We start from the raw sequence: 16,116 nt of genomic DNA on the forward strand, positions 1-16,116 counted from the left end.
TTTGCAAGCTTTCAGAGCTAGGTCTCCTCCTTCAGGCAGAAGGGTTGAAGGGGAAGGAAGAAGGGTGAAGGGTGAAGGAAAAGGACTGGAGAGGTCTGGAAAAGGGGTAGATTTCAGGAAAGTCACCCATATGACTGCTGTGCTTCCATTACGCTTTTTCAGGATAATCGTGAAGTCAGAACTGAAAGATAAGAGAGACAAGGAGATTTCATATCAGTAAAACTGTTCTCAGCTCCCCTAGATGAAGTTTAGTTGTCCTAGATGCCAGAAGAAGGAGCCAGTGGCTCTGAAAGCTTGCATTTCTGTATGTGTTTCCCTGCTGCTGCTTGCTGAGTAGATTTTTTTTTGTCAATCCATTTACATTATATTATCAGTAATTGATTCTTCTCTTTATTAAAAAAAACTGATAATCACTCAATGTCGAGTTGAGAGTGCATGTTGAGAATTCCAAATATACAGACAGGGATACAAAAAAATGGATGAAGGAACATACTTTAGTGAAACACATCATTACGGCTACAATGAAAATGAAATGGTTCCGAGCTGGAGACATAACCAGGACAATAGACAGACCATAGAAGTTTTTGTCCTGGATTCCACGGCACAAGAAAACACTGAGACAGCAGTCTAAAAGAAGATGAGTGGATGACATAAGGAAACAGACAGGAGCAGCACAACTGAGAATGATGATGGAAAAGTGTAGGGAAAGGCTTTATCCAGCAGTCGGTGTCAAATATACAGGGTGTATCATAATTAATAGCGTAGATGCATACAGTTGAAAGTACATGATACTAGAAGCAAAAAAGTCTCAGTAAACATAGGGTTGAAAATGCATACCTTAAGAGCTATGAGCAATTTTTCATCTTCGATACTGTGAAGCAAATCCCTTCTACTGCAAGCTCTTTGCTTTCCACATTTTGGGAAGTAGTGGTATGGACCAAAACAAGAAAAAATGTCCAGTAAACATTTGCTCTAAAATGTTAAAAGTTATGAGCAAATGTTCTTTAGAAGAGTTGTGTTTCCAAGTACCGAAGATGAGCATGTACTCATAGCTCTTAAGGTATGCATTTGAGAGCACGTGTTTACTGGACTTTTTTGCTTGTTTTAGTCCGCATTACTATTTCCCAAAATATGGAAAGCAAAGAGCTTTCAGTAGAAGAGATTTGCTTCACAGTATTGAAGAAAAAAAATTTCTCGTAGCTCGTAAGGTATGCATTTTTGACCTTGTTTACTGAGACTTTTTTGCTTCTAGTATTGTGTACTTTCAACTGTACGCGTTTATGCCTTTAATTATGATATATCCTCTATAACTAAACTATTTTGCTTCATTTAATATGTTTTCAGACTGAATTTGAAGCATTACTCAGACAGACCAATTGAAAGGAATATTTGTTGTGTTGCATGTTAGTTTGTATCTGACTGTGTTGCTTTAGGCTTTATGATACTGATACAGATATTTTTAATACAGATAAAATAGTTCACTATCTTGAAACTCACTTTTAATATGGATAAGTTAGTCGACTACCATGATGCTCATGATTCTTTATGGACTGTAAGTAATATATTTTATGTTATAATGTAGGAAATAAATAAGAATGTGATGAAACAATGTGTAACAATAGGACTAATTATTTTATTCTTTTTAATTCCTAGTGACAGTATGACCATATATACTGCAGCTTGGAGGAATACAGTTTCACTAACAGTAACATCTGAAAGAAAACACTTAGTCTCATACACTTGAAAAGTTGAAGGTTCAGTGCGATTGAGCTGTTATTGCTTTTAATTATATCACAGTTTTTCTAATGTTTTGGTGTGTATGAGTATAGACAGTTCACCCATGTAGCACAGTTATGTACTTTACCTCAGACATCCAATTTTCTTAATGTTATTTTATTGTCCTTTTTTTAGGTACTAGATGAGACAGAAGTGGACTGTTTCTTCTCTCAGCTGTTGCCTAACATGGTTCAGCTAGCTTTGCAGCTACCTTCTCTAATCAGAAGTCCAGTTCCCTTGTTGAAGCAGTTCAGGAACAGCTCTGTTAGTCTGAGTCAGCTCCAGATTGCAAGTCTTTTAAGTAATGCTTTCTTCTGTACATTTCCAAGACGAAATATGCTACAGCGTAATTCAGAATATGCTACATTTCCAGATATTAACTTTAACAGGTAACTTTCCTTAAAGATTGGTGAAATGGCTTTGCTTACAATAATAATCTTCAGGCAGAAACCTGAAGAAGCTTAACAAGTTAATATCATCCTGTTCCGAGGACAGAAGGCCATGCCATAAATAAAACCTTAATACAGTAAAACTTGCTCAAATTGGTACATGTATAATTTGGAAATCTGCCCAAACTGTACAAGTATTTCAGTCCCGACACAGTCAGTGCACTTTTATATGTTGATTTTTTGTATAAAGCGGAATGTGCCTGATGTGAAAACGGAAAGCAAAACTTAGAACATGCTTAATGATTTGTTGTGTAATGTGGAAAAGAGCCTATAGAATATTACTGTATTACACTTCATTACGTATTCATGACTCTACAAAGATGTTACTTTTAACACTTCTGTTAAGTGGTGCAAAACCGAGGAAAAAAAAAAAGGCGAAGAAGACCGGAAATGAAGAAATTAGCGAAATAATGTGGGAATGGTTCGTAAGTGCGTGGGAAAAAAACTTACCTTTATCTGGACCCATGTTGCAGAGTGAGCCTCAGAAAGTCACAAAAAGGCTTGGAATTATGGAGTTTAAGGCATCCACAGGCTGGCTGGACAGTTTCAAAGCTAGGCACAACATTGAGTGGAATGAAGTGTGTAGGGAAGTTAAGGATGTGCAGGAAAGTGTAGCAACAGAATGGAAGACAATGCTGTTCAACTTAATTGTGAATTATGACCTAAAAGACTTGTTCACTGCCAATGAAACGGGACTGCTTTATCGTGCGCTGCCTTCAAACCTGCTAGCTATTCAAGGTGGAAAGCGGACCGGTGAAAAATGTCCAAGGAAAGACTCGCTGCACTGCTGCGTGGAAACATGTTAGGTGAAATGGAGAAGCCACTGGTGATCAGAAAGGTGGCAAAATCCCATTGTTTCAAAAACATAGATGTCAGTAATCTTCCAGTCACAAGGCAAAGCAATAAAAAGGCGTGAGTGGTGAGTGGTCTTATGGAAGAATGGCTGGGCTCTTTCAATACCAAAATGAAAAAAGGAAATCGCCAAGTTCTCCTTTTCCTAGACAAAGCAACCTGCCACCCAAAAATAATGTTATCAAATGTGAAATTGGCTTGGTTCCCTCCAGTTTCAACCAGCCTCACACAACCCCTGGACCAGGAGGGGTTATTTACACATTCAAGTGTCATTATAAGCGATTATTGATATAATCTCTTATTCTTAGTGTTGAAGAAGCCGAAAGTGCATTTTCTCTTACACAGTCAGTTTCTGTCCTATATGCAGTAAATTGGATTGGCGTGGCAGTAAAGGAAATGAAGCCGGAAACTGTCACCAAGTACTTCAACAAAGTGAGGTTTGGGGGTCAAGAACAAGATTGTCACCAAGTACTTCAACAAAGTGGGGTTTGGGGGTCAAGAACAAGACACTTCTGTGGCTATCGAAGTTCAAGAAAATGCAGCAGCAATTGTTGAATTAATGAAAATGCGAACATTTCGTGTAGTGCAGATGATTACATTCGAAGTGATGACTTTGTCAACTCACTCCACTTTCACTTCAGCATCAGATTTAATAGAAGTCCACAATGCAGAGGATGATGGAGAAACAAAGGAAGAAGAAGAGGAGCAAAATGATGTACCTAGAAAAATTAATATGTCTGAAGAAGCCATTACATGCATAAACGATGTTATGCAATTTACAGCATACACAGATTCTCCCAACTTGTTGGAGCTATTTTGAGCAGAAAATTAAAACAAGTTTCCCCCCATGATATGCGGCAAAAAAGTGAAATGTAAAGCATATAAACATGGGAATAATATGTATGTACACACAGTAGTAAATGAATTTAAAATTCGAGTAAAAATATAGAAATGCCATGTTATTTATCAGTTACTATAATAGTCCAGTGTTCTATTGTCCAATATACAGTAAATGAACATCTACTGGTACGTAAATACAGTATATGCACAATTAAAAAATTTTTACTGTACTTCTGTGCATGATAACTTACAAATTCTATGTAGCCCTCTGAATTGTGTGTAATCTGGAAACTTGTCCAATTTGTAAAATTATTTTAGTTCTAGGCGATTCTGTTTTGAGCAAGTTTTACTGTATGTGTGGTAGATGTTAAATGATCGAAAACAGTATGTTAAGCTTCCATTGTGATGTGTTATACTTTGCTCACCTCCAGTTATTTGAAATTACATGGAGCTAATCCTTTCAGTTACTGATTTTCTCCAATAGCCCACTTTTCTTCTTTTTTCAAATGCCTATGTGTTTCCTGTCATTGAAAACTGAATTCAAAAACATTGTGTCTGTCAGAATTTTAATATTATTTGCTGCCACACAGTTGTATCAGTAAGCAAAGCCATTTAATCAATTTTCAGTACTGTTATGATTTTTTTCCTTTTTCATATGTAGTACTGGTTAGCCCATCAGTCCCTTATTGAATTTTATAAGATCTTTATATCTTGCATTGATGTAGTAGATGATGTAATAGTGGAAATTAACAATGGACTGATATGTTTACTTGTGTTATGAAAATTAAGTAAAGTATAAGCAGTTTTTTTACATAATCTTTTAGTAGACCCTGCTGTGTTTTGGTGCACACTATCTCAGGTGGGACATTGTTCACTACTATAATCCTTAAAAGCTGCAGTGAAAATTATATGTTTCTGAATTATAATATTTATTCCTGCTCACTTTTGTTTCATTTTGACAGGCAGGCAAAGAATATTGAGCTCTGAAACATTTTTAAATTCTTAGTTTTGAAATGTTTGTAATTTATTGGCACCCATATGCCTAATGGAGTAGTTGCCATGTTGTCATTAGTAATATTCAGTGTATTACATAACTATGAAAGTGCAGTTATAGATAGCTTTGTGGCATTGTTACTGTCTATATTAACTCATAAGCTCACATGGAACTCCTCATACATATTCCTAATGTTATGTAGACTTCTGTGAGTAACGCAAAGAGGTTATTTGAGAGTTATACAGTATAATATAGTGATAAAAGCACATGTACATACATTTTCATGCAATTAAAAATCCTGATTGGAAAAAAAATGTAAACTGATAGAGGCATCATTACCAACATAGAGAGAATATTAAATATATTTTACTTCTAAGCAAGGGTTGTAACTTCTCAGTACTTAAATGGCAGATTAGAACCATAAGTCATTAAGAACTGTAGTTGACTTACCTCTAGGTTGCCAAGCAGAATGTTGTTAATCTTCATCCATGAAGTCATTGCTTCAGCTTCTTGAACTTATTATGTTCTCCTTATCACCATTGTAAACAAGTCTTTAGCACTTGCATTCTGTAAGGTATATATCCTTTTTTTATGAGAATACACAACTTAGCATCTCTTTGATCCCATTCTGTAACCACTGGACTTCATATCAGATTGTGTGATGGCCAGTTCATGTGGGACTCTGTAGACATATTTGATTCTCAGCAGGCATCGTTGTTTCATATGATGTTCATTCACTTGTTGTTCAGTTTGTCAATTAGATCTAATTTTTAGCTACATATTAACATGAGCTCCAAAATTCTGGTCAGCTTGTATCATTTCCTTTCACACCAATGGCCCATTTTATGCTGTGCAACTGCTGAATTGGTTGAATGCTCATCAGATGTGTCATGAGTGCTCTTTCCTCTTTCTTCAACTGTCCTTCCGGTACTGCATTATCTTTGTACACAATGTTCTCTCAATTTTCAAAGATCTATATCATTGCAGAAAGTTAAGAGATACCAGTTGATTCTGCACAACTAAGTTTCTACTGGTAATTATGCATCAATTATCTCACCACATAAACATACAGTTCATTTTAGAAAATTAAAAATACTTTTACGTGTAGGGTAAGAATCTTTAAGATGGGAAAAAACATAATTTATTGTCCCACTAACCAACAACCCTTATTCATAACTACTGAGTGGTTATAATTAAACTTTCCCTATTTAAAATGTTATAACATGGAAACTAATTACCTTATGAGTACCAAACTTGGTAGCATTAGTGTCCAGAGTATGGGATGCATGATTTCCATGCATCACAGCACTAGCTCCGGTTCCAACTAAGGCCACCAGGTGCCGTGATCAGTCATCGTGATTCATGCTCTCACACACCTGACCAGTCACAGTGAACTTGTTGATATGTCAACAAGAGCTTGGACAAAAGGAGCAGGGCATCACTGGTGGAATTCTATTATCAGAACAACAGTAACGCTGCAGCTGCACTTTGAGAATACCGCCACCTGTAAGGATTATGGAAGTGTCCTCTTTATTCACCTGCTGTGCAGAGCATGATGACGCTGGAGTCAACTGGAGAAGTGGCAGTCGCTCTGGGAAGAAGCTGATGATCAGTTGCACCACAGGTGGTTGAAGAAATCACTGTTACTAAGGCAGACAACTCTGCGTGCAATTATCGATCATCAGGCTGTGTGCATGCTGTGTCATGACAATTGAACATCCCGTGCTCCACTGTACAGAAAGTGCTTTGAACCGTTCTCAAGTGGTATCTGTACAAGATCCATATCATACGGCAGCCTGCTCCACAGGATGTACAATGACATGTTGACTTCGCTCTCCACATTTTCACAAGGGTTGAAGTTGACAAGGGCTGGCCATAGACCATCCTATGGACAGACGAAGCTCAGTTTTCTGTGATGGGTGAGGTGAACACACATAATTGCCAAGTGTGAGGATCTTCAATTCCAGTCACTGTGCATGAAACTCCTCTGCATGGTGAACATGTCGCTGTATGGTGTGGTTTCACGGCTATATTCATCATTGGCCCATTCTTTTTTGAACAGCTTGGCGCTCAAGGACCAAAGACGTGCAGTGGGCCTGACCAGCATTAATGTAGTATGCTTCACCTGTATGTCATACTTGCCCTACAGGAGAGAGATGCATTGAACTCAACAGTTTTTATGCAAGATGGGAGCCCACTGCACATTGCCCATGAAGTTTACATGCTTCTCTGAAACAAATTTGGAAATGATCGAATTATCAGCTGATTGTTTCCGGTTGCTTGGTCGGTGTGATCACCTTATCTCACTCCCTGTGAGTCCTGGTTGTGAGGCTACCTGAAGGACAGGATTTACCAGGGGAACATTGCGTGTGCTAATCTGAAGCGGAGCATATCGAGAGGTAGCCAGCATACCCATAGACATACTTTGTTCTGCTGTGCAGAATGCAATCCTGCTCCTCCAGACTCTTCTGGACAATAATGGACGCCATATTGAGCCCTTTTTGTAGCAGTAATGGTACTGGTATGTAACAGTATGATGTACTGTAGCAGCACATTAAAAGTGTTTCAGTTAAACTGATTCCGTATTATTGCTCTTCCCCATGTCCTTGACGTTAATGCTACGAAGTCTGGTACTTGTACGGTAATTAGTTTCCATGTTGTAACATGTTAAACAGGGAAAGTTTAATTATAACCACCTGGTATATCGCCGTCAGGTGCCAGACCTATCAGTGAATCAGAGAGGTGGCTATGAGATGCAAAGTGCCCCTCTTCTTTGTCAACATTTCAGTGGACTGCATGGAAGAGACATTATTCCCAACAAGATCTACATCCCTAGGCTTGATATAGTTTGATTGGTGATATCTTTGTGATTTGGATTCATGGTGAAGAAAACTCCACTTCCAGCAAAAGCATAATTCCTTTTTCCAGCTAAAATTCCCATAGTTCCTCCAGATGCAAAATTACCCTATTTGGTGTTGACCTCCATCACACTGAGGCCGTCCGCAGCTTGTGGTCTAGTGGCTAGTGTTGCTGCCTCTGGATCAAGGGGGCCTTGGTTCGATTCCTGGCTGGGTTGGGGATTTTCTCTGCCCAGGGACTGGGTGTTCAGCATTTGTGACAATGGATAGATTGGCCTGTGTAAAAATTGGGCTGTGTAAGAAATTGGGACTTTGTATGGACACTGATGACCATGCAGTTGAGTGTCCCACAAACCAATCATCATCATCACATTGAGGCTCACATTCAATCTTCAGTCCATATGAAAAACAGCCAATAAGTAACAATATCAATACTTCGACAGTTGCCACCTCTTTCACATGAAACGTTCCTATACATCCATGGAGTCTTCTTTTCCCAATGACAGATTTTCATTGTATACTCAGTTACTCATTAATTTTTAATTTCGTCTCTCCTCCCGACGTCCTATTTTTCATCGTCCATTCCAATTTCTTCATTGCCATTTTTCATTCCATTTTTTGTTTCTTGCTCCATCTTCACTTTTAACTCTGCCACCAAGTCTGAACTAACACTGGCAAAATGTATACCAACATATTATTTCTCTCTTCATCTTCTTCTTTTTCTTCTTCATAATCATCATCATCATTATCTTCACTTTCATATGCCCTCATCTTAGAACATGTGCATCTCTCTCAACCTGTTGTTTGTGTGTCTGCTATTCGTATCAGAGTTGCTGGAGATGGTGGTCATGTGTGCACGAGATGTGCTTGTTTGTATCTTGTATGTTGTGTTTTCTTTTCTGAAGAAGGCTTTGGCCGAAAGCCAAATCATAATAGTCTTTTGTTGTGCCTGCCTACAACTCTACACATCATCTTTACGGTGAGTTGCAATCTATCCTTTGACTTATATTGTTGATATTCTGGATAGCTTCTGCCTCTAATTACAAACAAACAAAGTTCATGGTCATCACCTGACTTATGGTACCATAACAGGCAATAGGCATGTTATAACTTTTGGGATAGGCCAGTAAAGTATTTTCTACTAATTCATCAGCATCTTGTTTATTATAGTCCCCTGTTGTCCATTGTTGATGATTTTCAGACTCTCATTCAAACTGTGAGGGCTATCCATAAAGTAACACACATTCTGAAATAAAAAAATAACAATATGGAGAAACCAAATTTTGTTATATATATTTGAAAGATGCACCCTTAAGTTATTTTTCTACTTAATTGCCAGCTGAATCGAGGTACTTATCACAATGTGGCACAGGTTTTTCATTCTGTCTTTTTGGAAATTTGCCACATTCAGTTGCAGTAACTGGTTTAAACCAGAACACAATTCAGCGTCAGTATCAAAGCATTGCGAGTGATGGTAGTCGCTTGGTGCCAAATCCAGGTTGTTAGGTGAATGATGTAACACCTCTCATCCAAGCCGCTGTTGGAGCTCTTAGGTATCATTGGTCGTGTATGAACGGGCACTTTCGCAGAAAAACAAAACTGTTGCGCTAAGCATCCCCCCCCACCCCCCAATGCTTCTTTTGTATTCCCCGCATTAACTTTGTCAGTGTTTGAAAATACTTCTCTGAGTTAATTGTTGTGCAATGTTTGTGGATATCAAAGAGAATCACTCCTGTAGAGTCTCAAAACACAGTAGCTGTGCTCTGTCTTGCTGACAGTGTTTGCAAACACTTCCTTGGTGGCTTGCGAGAATTTGTATGCCCGCACTCCATTGACTGTCTTTTTGTTTCACAATTGACATCCTTCATTACCAGTGACAATGATTGCTAACGTTGTTACCACTTTTCTCATAATCTTTGAGAAAGGTCAGTGCTGCAGCCGGTCTCTGTTTTCTGTGGTGTTCTATTAGGATTTTGGAAACCCACCTAGCACAAAATTTGTGTTAATCGAGCTTCTCCACCAAAATTTCAGGCATCAAACTCGGAGAAATATGGGAAAAATATTCTGAAAGTTCTTTAATCATGAAAAGATGATTTTCACAAATTTTGTCATTGATTTGCGTGAACAGTTTGTCAGTCACAAGGCTAGGCCTACCACAGCAGTCCTCATTGTGAATATTGTTACGGCTATTATTAAAACCAGTGCACCATTGCTCACTCGGCTTTCAGTCATTATTCCTTTTACATACACATCACAAAGGTCATGATAAATTTCAGTTGGTTTACATTCCCCCCCCCCCCCCCCCCCCAATGAAAACGTGATCATAGAACACACCTTACAAGTGGTGGGATTTTCTATTGCTGCATACATTTAACATGTCACAGGAAGCAAAATAGCAGAGATACAAATCACGTACTACCATCGCTGGATGCGTACTGAGTGTAGGAACATTATGGTACCACATGGCTTCTGTAGCCTTGCTCTGCACTGCAGTACACCAAAACTTCTATTGCTTTGTGGATAGACCTCATACAAGGAGATAAAGTTCCCAGGTACACATTCAGACCCACTTTTGTTTTGTGCCATGACATTTACAGACTCTTGTAGCAGCACGTGGAAGACTTTTCATCATACTGAGATTATCTAAGTTGGTGATCATCCACAGTTCAGCAATCATAATTATTTGTAAGTTATTGTATACCTCATGGGTTTGTGTAAAGTACACTTTGATCACAGGTATTCTTAAAGAAGCAATTTTCACATGGGTGGTGTATTTCTGGTATCAGTGACTCTGTGTGATACATATCATCCAATCACACTTTTAAGCAATAGTAATTTAATGCTGTATGCAATCAGCAAATTTTAGCACAGCATAGTGACTGAATGTACCACTCACGAGTCTGAAACCTACCCTTGAATGCTGTTTTGGTAGCTTATTTATGCGGTCATCAAGAAACGATTTATTGCTAGTCTCTTTTTTTTAAAAAGTTTGATGAATGTCGAGTCTACAAATTGCTTGACACTTTTTTATTTTATTTTACAAGGTACATACTTTTAAATTTTAATGGTAAGATATACAGTGAAACCCCACTTTTACTCTTTTCAAAGGGCTTCAAAAAAATGGTGTAAAATGTGGGAAATAACATTTTGACCTGTAAGTTACTTGATCTGTAAAAGATACATAGAGGATACCCCTTTGCATTTTTTTTCACTTTATGTATGACATATGTACATTATAGGCATCGAAATACTTGTCAGGACTTGTTTATTATCTAATAAATACTGCTGATGTAACTGAAACTTATAACTTCCTGGGAAGTAGAAATGTCTGACTCAACTTCGCACATCACAATCAGTGTTTTAGGAAAGCCTGCTGCTGTCATTCATTATTTAAATAATGAAACCCTGCACCAATTACGTATTTTTTCATGTTTAGCACCATGCGTTTCAAGAATATTTGTGTTTATGGAAGATCTTTGGTCCGGTGCAAGATGAGATCACTGAAGAATAGAGGATCAGACATAATTACGAACTAGATGAAATGTACAATAGACCAGACATTGTAGGATTGATGAGAACCAAGTGCCTTGTATGGGCAGGACATGTCAGTCGGACGGATAAATGCTGATGGCCTTTGAAATGTAAGGATTATACTCCTTGTGGAAGACGCCCACTGGGACGACCAAAGAAGAGATGGAGGGATGAAATACACGAGGACTCACTGCAGATTGAAATAGAGAATGATTGGCACCAGAAGGCACAAAACAGAACCCAGTGGAGGAGGAACCTTGTAGCAGTGCGCAATCATCTGGGCCTGATCGCATAAAGTAGAGTAAAGTAATTTTGTGTGGTGTTTCCACATGTGTTGCACTGAAGTCGTCTTTTTGAGATTATCAGGTACCGTGCCTCCTCAGTTATGTAAAAAACCACACACATGCAAATTATCACCTGTGTTTGTTTGTGTAACATCACAATAAATCATATATAAATAATGCACTTGACAACAAGGATAGATTTGCGAACAAGGTTTGCTCAATATGATAAAATATGTAATTGAAGCTGTGTTTAAACTGAAGACTTTTGAGCAACACACAGTGAGTGAAGGTGTCAACTAGCGCTACAAGTGGCCAAATGAAGAAACACGCTAAACATGGTTTGACAGACATGTCATAATGCAATCTCGAAACTGTGCATGTACATTAGAGATAGTTTGGAAATGTTTGTGATTGGTCATGATATCTTTATTCGAACGAATCTAGTTACTCCCATCAGCCACCACCCCCTTTGTAGCTTGGCAGTGGCAGGAGAATTGTTTCAACTTTCACGTGTTTTACTGGTTCAAATCTGTTAAGTAGAGTGCCCTGGTGTCATGAACTTCACTACGTAATGTTTGTAAACAGTACTCGGTAGCCAATGACATGTAGGTCTCATTTTTATGTCAGTTTTTTCTCCACAAACATTTTTTCATAAAGTGTAAGTAGTGGGAAAATTATGACTATGTTGATGCAAAGCCAGGTGCGAATTACCATTGTGGGCATAGGAAATTGGACAGGAGATGTAAAAAATGTTGTAAACGGCAGGAAAATGTTAATTCTGGGAACATAAAAGTGGGATTGTACTGTAATCTGTATAAAAAAGCATGCAAGTATAGACTGATGTAGGTCTATGAGAGGGCAAAATGCATTATTCAAAACTCGGGCATAAGGGGGGAGAAAAAAAAAAAATCAGAAATTCCATTTACCTCTGGTGTTGAAATGGGCAGATTCCAAAAACTATGAATTTACCCACAGCTCCTTTATGTTGATCCGATTGCTCACTCAGTAATTTAATTTTATGTGGCTGGTTTCTGTATGTCAAATTACTGTTTTTACATTGTAGTTATCCCTGTAGTTTTAAAGAAGCAATAATATTGTCTGAATGCACATGTGGAATCATCATCAGAAGCTAGAGGTTTATATGAAGCAAGCCCAACCAAACCCTGAAAATAAACATCCCCATGTGCTGGACTGCCTGGCTTTTTGTTGGATCTGCTTGGTGAGCAATAAATCAGATTGCTTTGAGCTAAATATGTGCTTTGAATATTCGTAAAAAATTGCATTTATTAAGTATTTTCTTCTAGTGGTACACTACTGCGTGACTTGATTATGGTTTTTGATTGAGCACCGAAGGTGTGAGGAAAAGATTGAATATAAGGGCGTGGAGAAAAAAAAGACATTGATTTTTATTTGAGTTACAACATGATGTAAATAGCTTATACTAGTCTGAAATAGTGTGTCATCCTAATGCAATTTGTACAGGCTTCCCAACAACAGTCAATTGATTTTTCAAAATTTATTTTACTAATTTTTTTTCACTTCATTATTGTTCTCAGGATGTTATGTTTCTTTAAATAGATGTGATAAGAACTATTTTTGTTATTGAATGTTCTGTTTGGAAGATGTTAAGTGTACATTGACCATTTGTAAGATAATTACAGGATATAAAGCGAGAGCCATCTTTATTGGTATTAAAAATTTATTTTCCTTTGTTACTATGTTCTCTGGAATTTTATTTTCAGATATTGATACATGATTTTTTTTGTTTTTGTTTTTTACAACAGGTTATTTCAGGCAAACAAGAAAAAGGCATCTCAGAGAGCAGTGGAAAAACTTAAATGTATCCTTCACTATTTTAGAAGAGTATGTCATAAGGGTAAGCTTTCAAAGATAATTGTGTTGCTTCATTATATACACTGAAGCACCAAAGAAACTGGTATAGGCATGGATATTCAAATACAGATATATGTAAACAGGCAGAATATGGCACTGTGGTCGGCAATGCTTATATAAGACAACAGTTGGTGCAGTTGTGACATTGGTTACTGCTGCTACGATGGCAGATTAGCAAGATTTAAGTGAGTTTGAATGTGATGTTATAGTCAGTGCGCAAGCGATGGGACACAGCATCTCCGAGGTAGCGATAAAGTGGAGATTTTCCTGTACAACTGTTTCATGAGTGTACCGTGAATATCAGGATTACGGTAAAACATCAAATCTCCGACATTGCTGCGGCTGGAAAAAGATCCTGCAAGAATAGGACCACAACTGAAGAGTATCATTGGACATGACAGAAGTGCTACCCTTCCACAGATTTCAATGCTGGTCCATCAACAGGTGTCAGCATGTGAACCATTCAACAAAACATCATCAATATGGGCTTTTGGAGCCAAAGGCCTCTCGTGTACCCTTGATAACTGCACGACACAAAGCTTTACGCATCGCCTGGGCCTGTCAACACTGACATTGGACTGTTGATGACTGGAAACACGTTGCCTGGTTGGACGAGTCTTGTTTCACATTGTTTCGAGTGGATGGACTGTACGGGTATGGAGACAGCCTCATGAATCCATGGACCCTGCATGTCAGCAGGGGACTGTTCAAGCTGGTGGAGGCTGTGTAATAGTGTGGGGCATGTGCAGTTGGAGTGATATGGTTGCCTCATATGTCTAGATATAGCTCTTGACAGGTGACACGTACGTAAGCATCCTGTCTGATCACCTGCATCCATTCATGTCCATTGTGCATTCTGATGGACTTGGGCAATTACAGCAGGACAATGAGACACCCCAAATGTCCAGAATTACTACAGAGTGGCTCCAGGAACACTGTTCTGAGTTTAAACACTTCTGCTTGCCACCAAACTCCCCAACATAAACATTATTGTACATATCTGGGATCCCTTGCAACATACTGTTCAGAGGAGATCTCCACCCCTCATACTCTTACGGATATATGGACAACCCTGCAGGATTCATGGTGTCAGTTCCCTCCAGCACTACTTCAGACATTAGTCAAGTCCATGCCACATCATGTTGTGGCACTTCTGCGTGCTCGCGGGCCCATACACCATATTACGAGCGTGTACCAGTTTCTTTGGCTCTTCTGTGTATATTCTGAAAAAAACAAAGAATTTATTCTCATTCTTACAAAATATAATTTTTGCATGGGTTTGGTGCATTTATTATGCAATCTAAAAACAAAAAATCATGGACAGGACAGTCATTTCCTTTGTGGTTTTAGTATGTACCTAAATTAACTGTTTTACTTAAAAGAAAAAAGAAAGAAAATTACATATTTTCTCTCAATCTGTTAAGAATGAAGTTTTTTAATATGGTACTTAACAAGTCAAACAGAGAATTGCTGTTCAAGACTGCTGTTGCATTAGTTTACAGGTTTTTTTGTGACTGTTTAAGTATGGGAAGAATAACTGGAGTGTTTCTCAACAGCTCCAGAGGGTGTAGTAACATTCACCCGAAGATGCATAGCTCCAGAAAACTTACCTCTCTGGGAGACATCGTCAAAGTTATTGAATAAACTACATATAACAAGCTGTGGAACCATAGAAGATGAAGGCAGAGGAATGCTTCAAGTTGATTTTGCTAACAAGTATGTATATATGCTATTTGTTTCTGTTTTCCTACCTTATTATTTTATGACAAATGAAATTAAATTCTTGAAATTTCCACTTTACCTTGCAGATACAGTTAATAGTAACGTACAGAATGGAGACAAGGCCTTCCACATTGCAGTTGTTTATTTATATTCTAAGTAAAAATAAACATTAAAGGCGGGCAAAGTATGTACTTCAATATAGGGTTCTTAGGTCTGCCACTGAATCACATTGTGTTGATTTCATAATATTTCATGGAGGCAACTCCACTAAGTCTTCTTGAATTTCTGTTGCTGAAAGTTTGTAAATAGCCGAAACTGCTGGTTCAAGTGAAGATGATTTTGCAACACCTCTTATGAACAGAGTCCAGCATAAGTAGGAACTTATTGGTGACTGCCAGTTCACTCAGTGCAGTGGTGAGCAGTCCTTGCTTAGGATTGTGAAGCTCTGCTAAGGCCTTCACAGACAGGCATTACATGCCACACCTAGTCCTCAAATAAATATCCCATGCATCTCCAGATCCAAAACTAGCCGAAAATTGGCACTCCCTTCATTGCTCTGTACATTCTTGGCTGGAACATTTTAACCACAACCTTTGTCAGGTCTTTGACTGCCTTTCATCATTTCCTGAAATGAGAAACATCATTCCCAAAATCCCTTCCATCTCTCCAAAAGTGGTATTCCTGTGTCCTTACAATCTGTGAAATGCCCTTATGACATTCTTACAGTCACTCCTTTTCCGCATGGCTCATGTATCTGTGGTAGACACAGTTCCAAGATGTATGCACCCACCAACGCATCTTACTCCAGACCCGTCAAAGACATATCCAATCCTGTTAGAAGCAGAGCCATTTCTGTAAACATTCATGTCAGAACAACTTCTGCAGAGCCCTTTATGTGGACATGACCATCGACCAGC

At 38.3% G+C, this 16,116-nt stretch overlaps 1 protein-coding gene across 2 annotated transcripts in view; it reads left to right on the forward strand.

The window, feature by feature from the left end:
- LOC126261688 (poly(ADP-ribose) glycohydrolase) overlaps positions 1-16,116 on the forward strand; it is a 121,148-nt gene that overhangs the window by 55,416 nt on the left and 49,616 nt on the right. For both annotated transcript variants that reach the window (XM_049958562.1, XM_049958561.1), the window contains 3 exons: positions 1,912-2,165; positions 13,369-13,460; positions 15,034-15,193. In XM_049958562.1, coding sequence (XP_049814519.1) covers positions 1,912-2,165; positions 13,369-13,460; positions 15,034-15,193 — 506 coding nt within the window. The remainder of the gene's footprint in view (positions 1-1,911; positions 2,166-13,368; positions 13,461-15,033; positions 15,194-16,116) is intronic.

This window comes from Schistocerca nitens, chromosome 1 (genome assembly GCF_023898315.1).
Source record: "Schistocerca nitens isolate TAMUIC-IGC-003100 chromosome 1, iqSchNite1.1, whole genome shotgun sequence".
NCBI lineage: Eukaryota > Metazoa > Arthropoda > Insecta > Orthoptera > Acrididae > Schistocerca > Schistocerca nitens.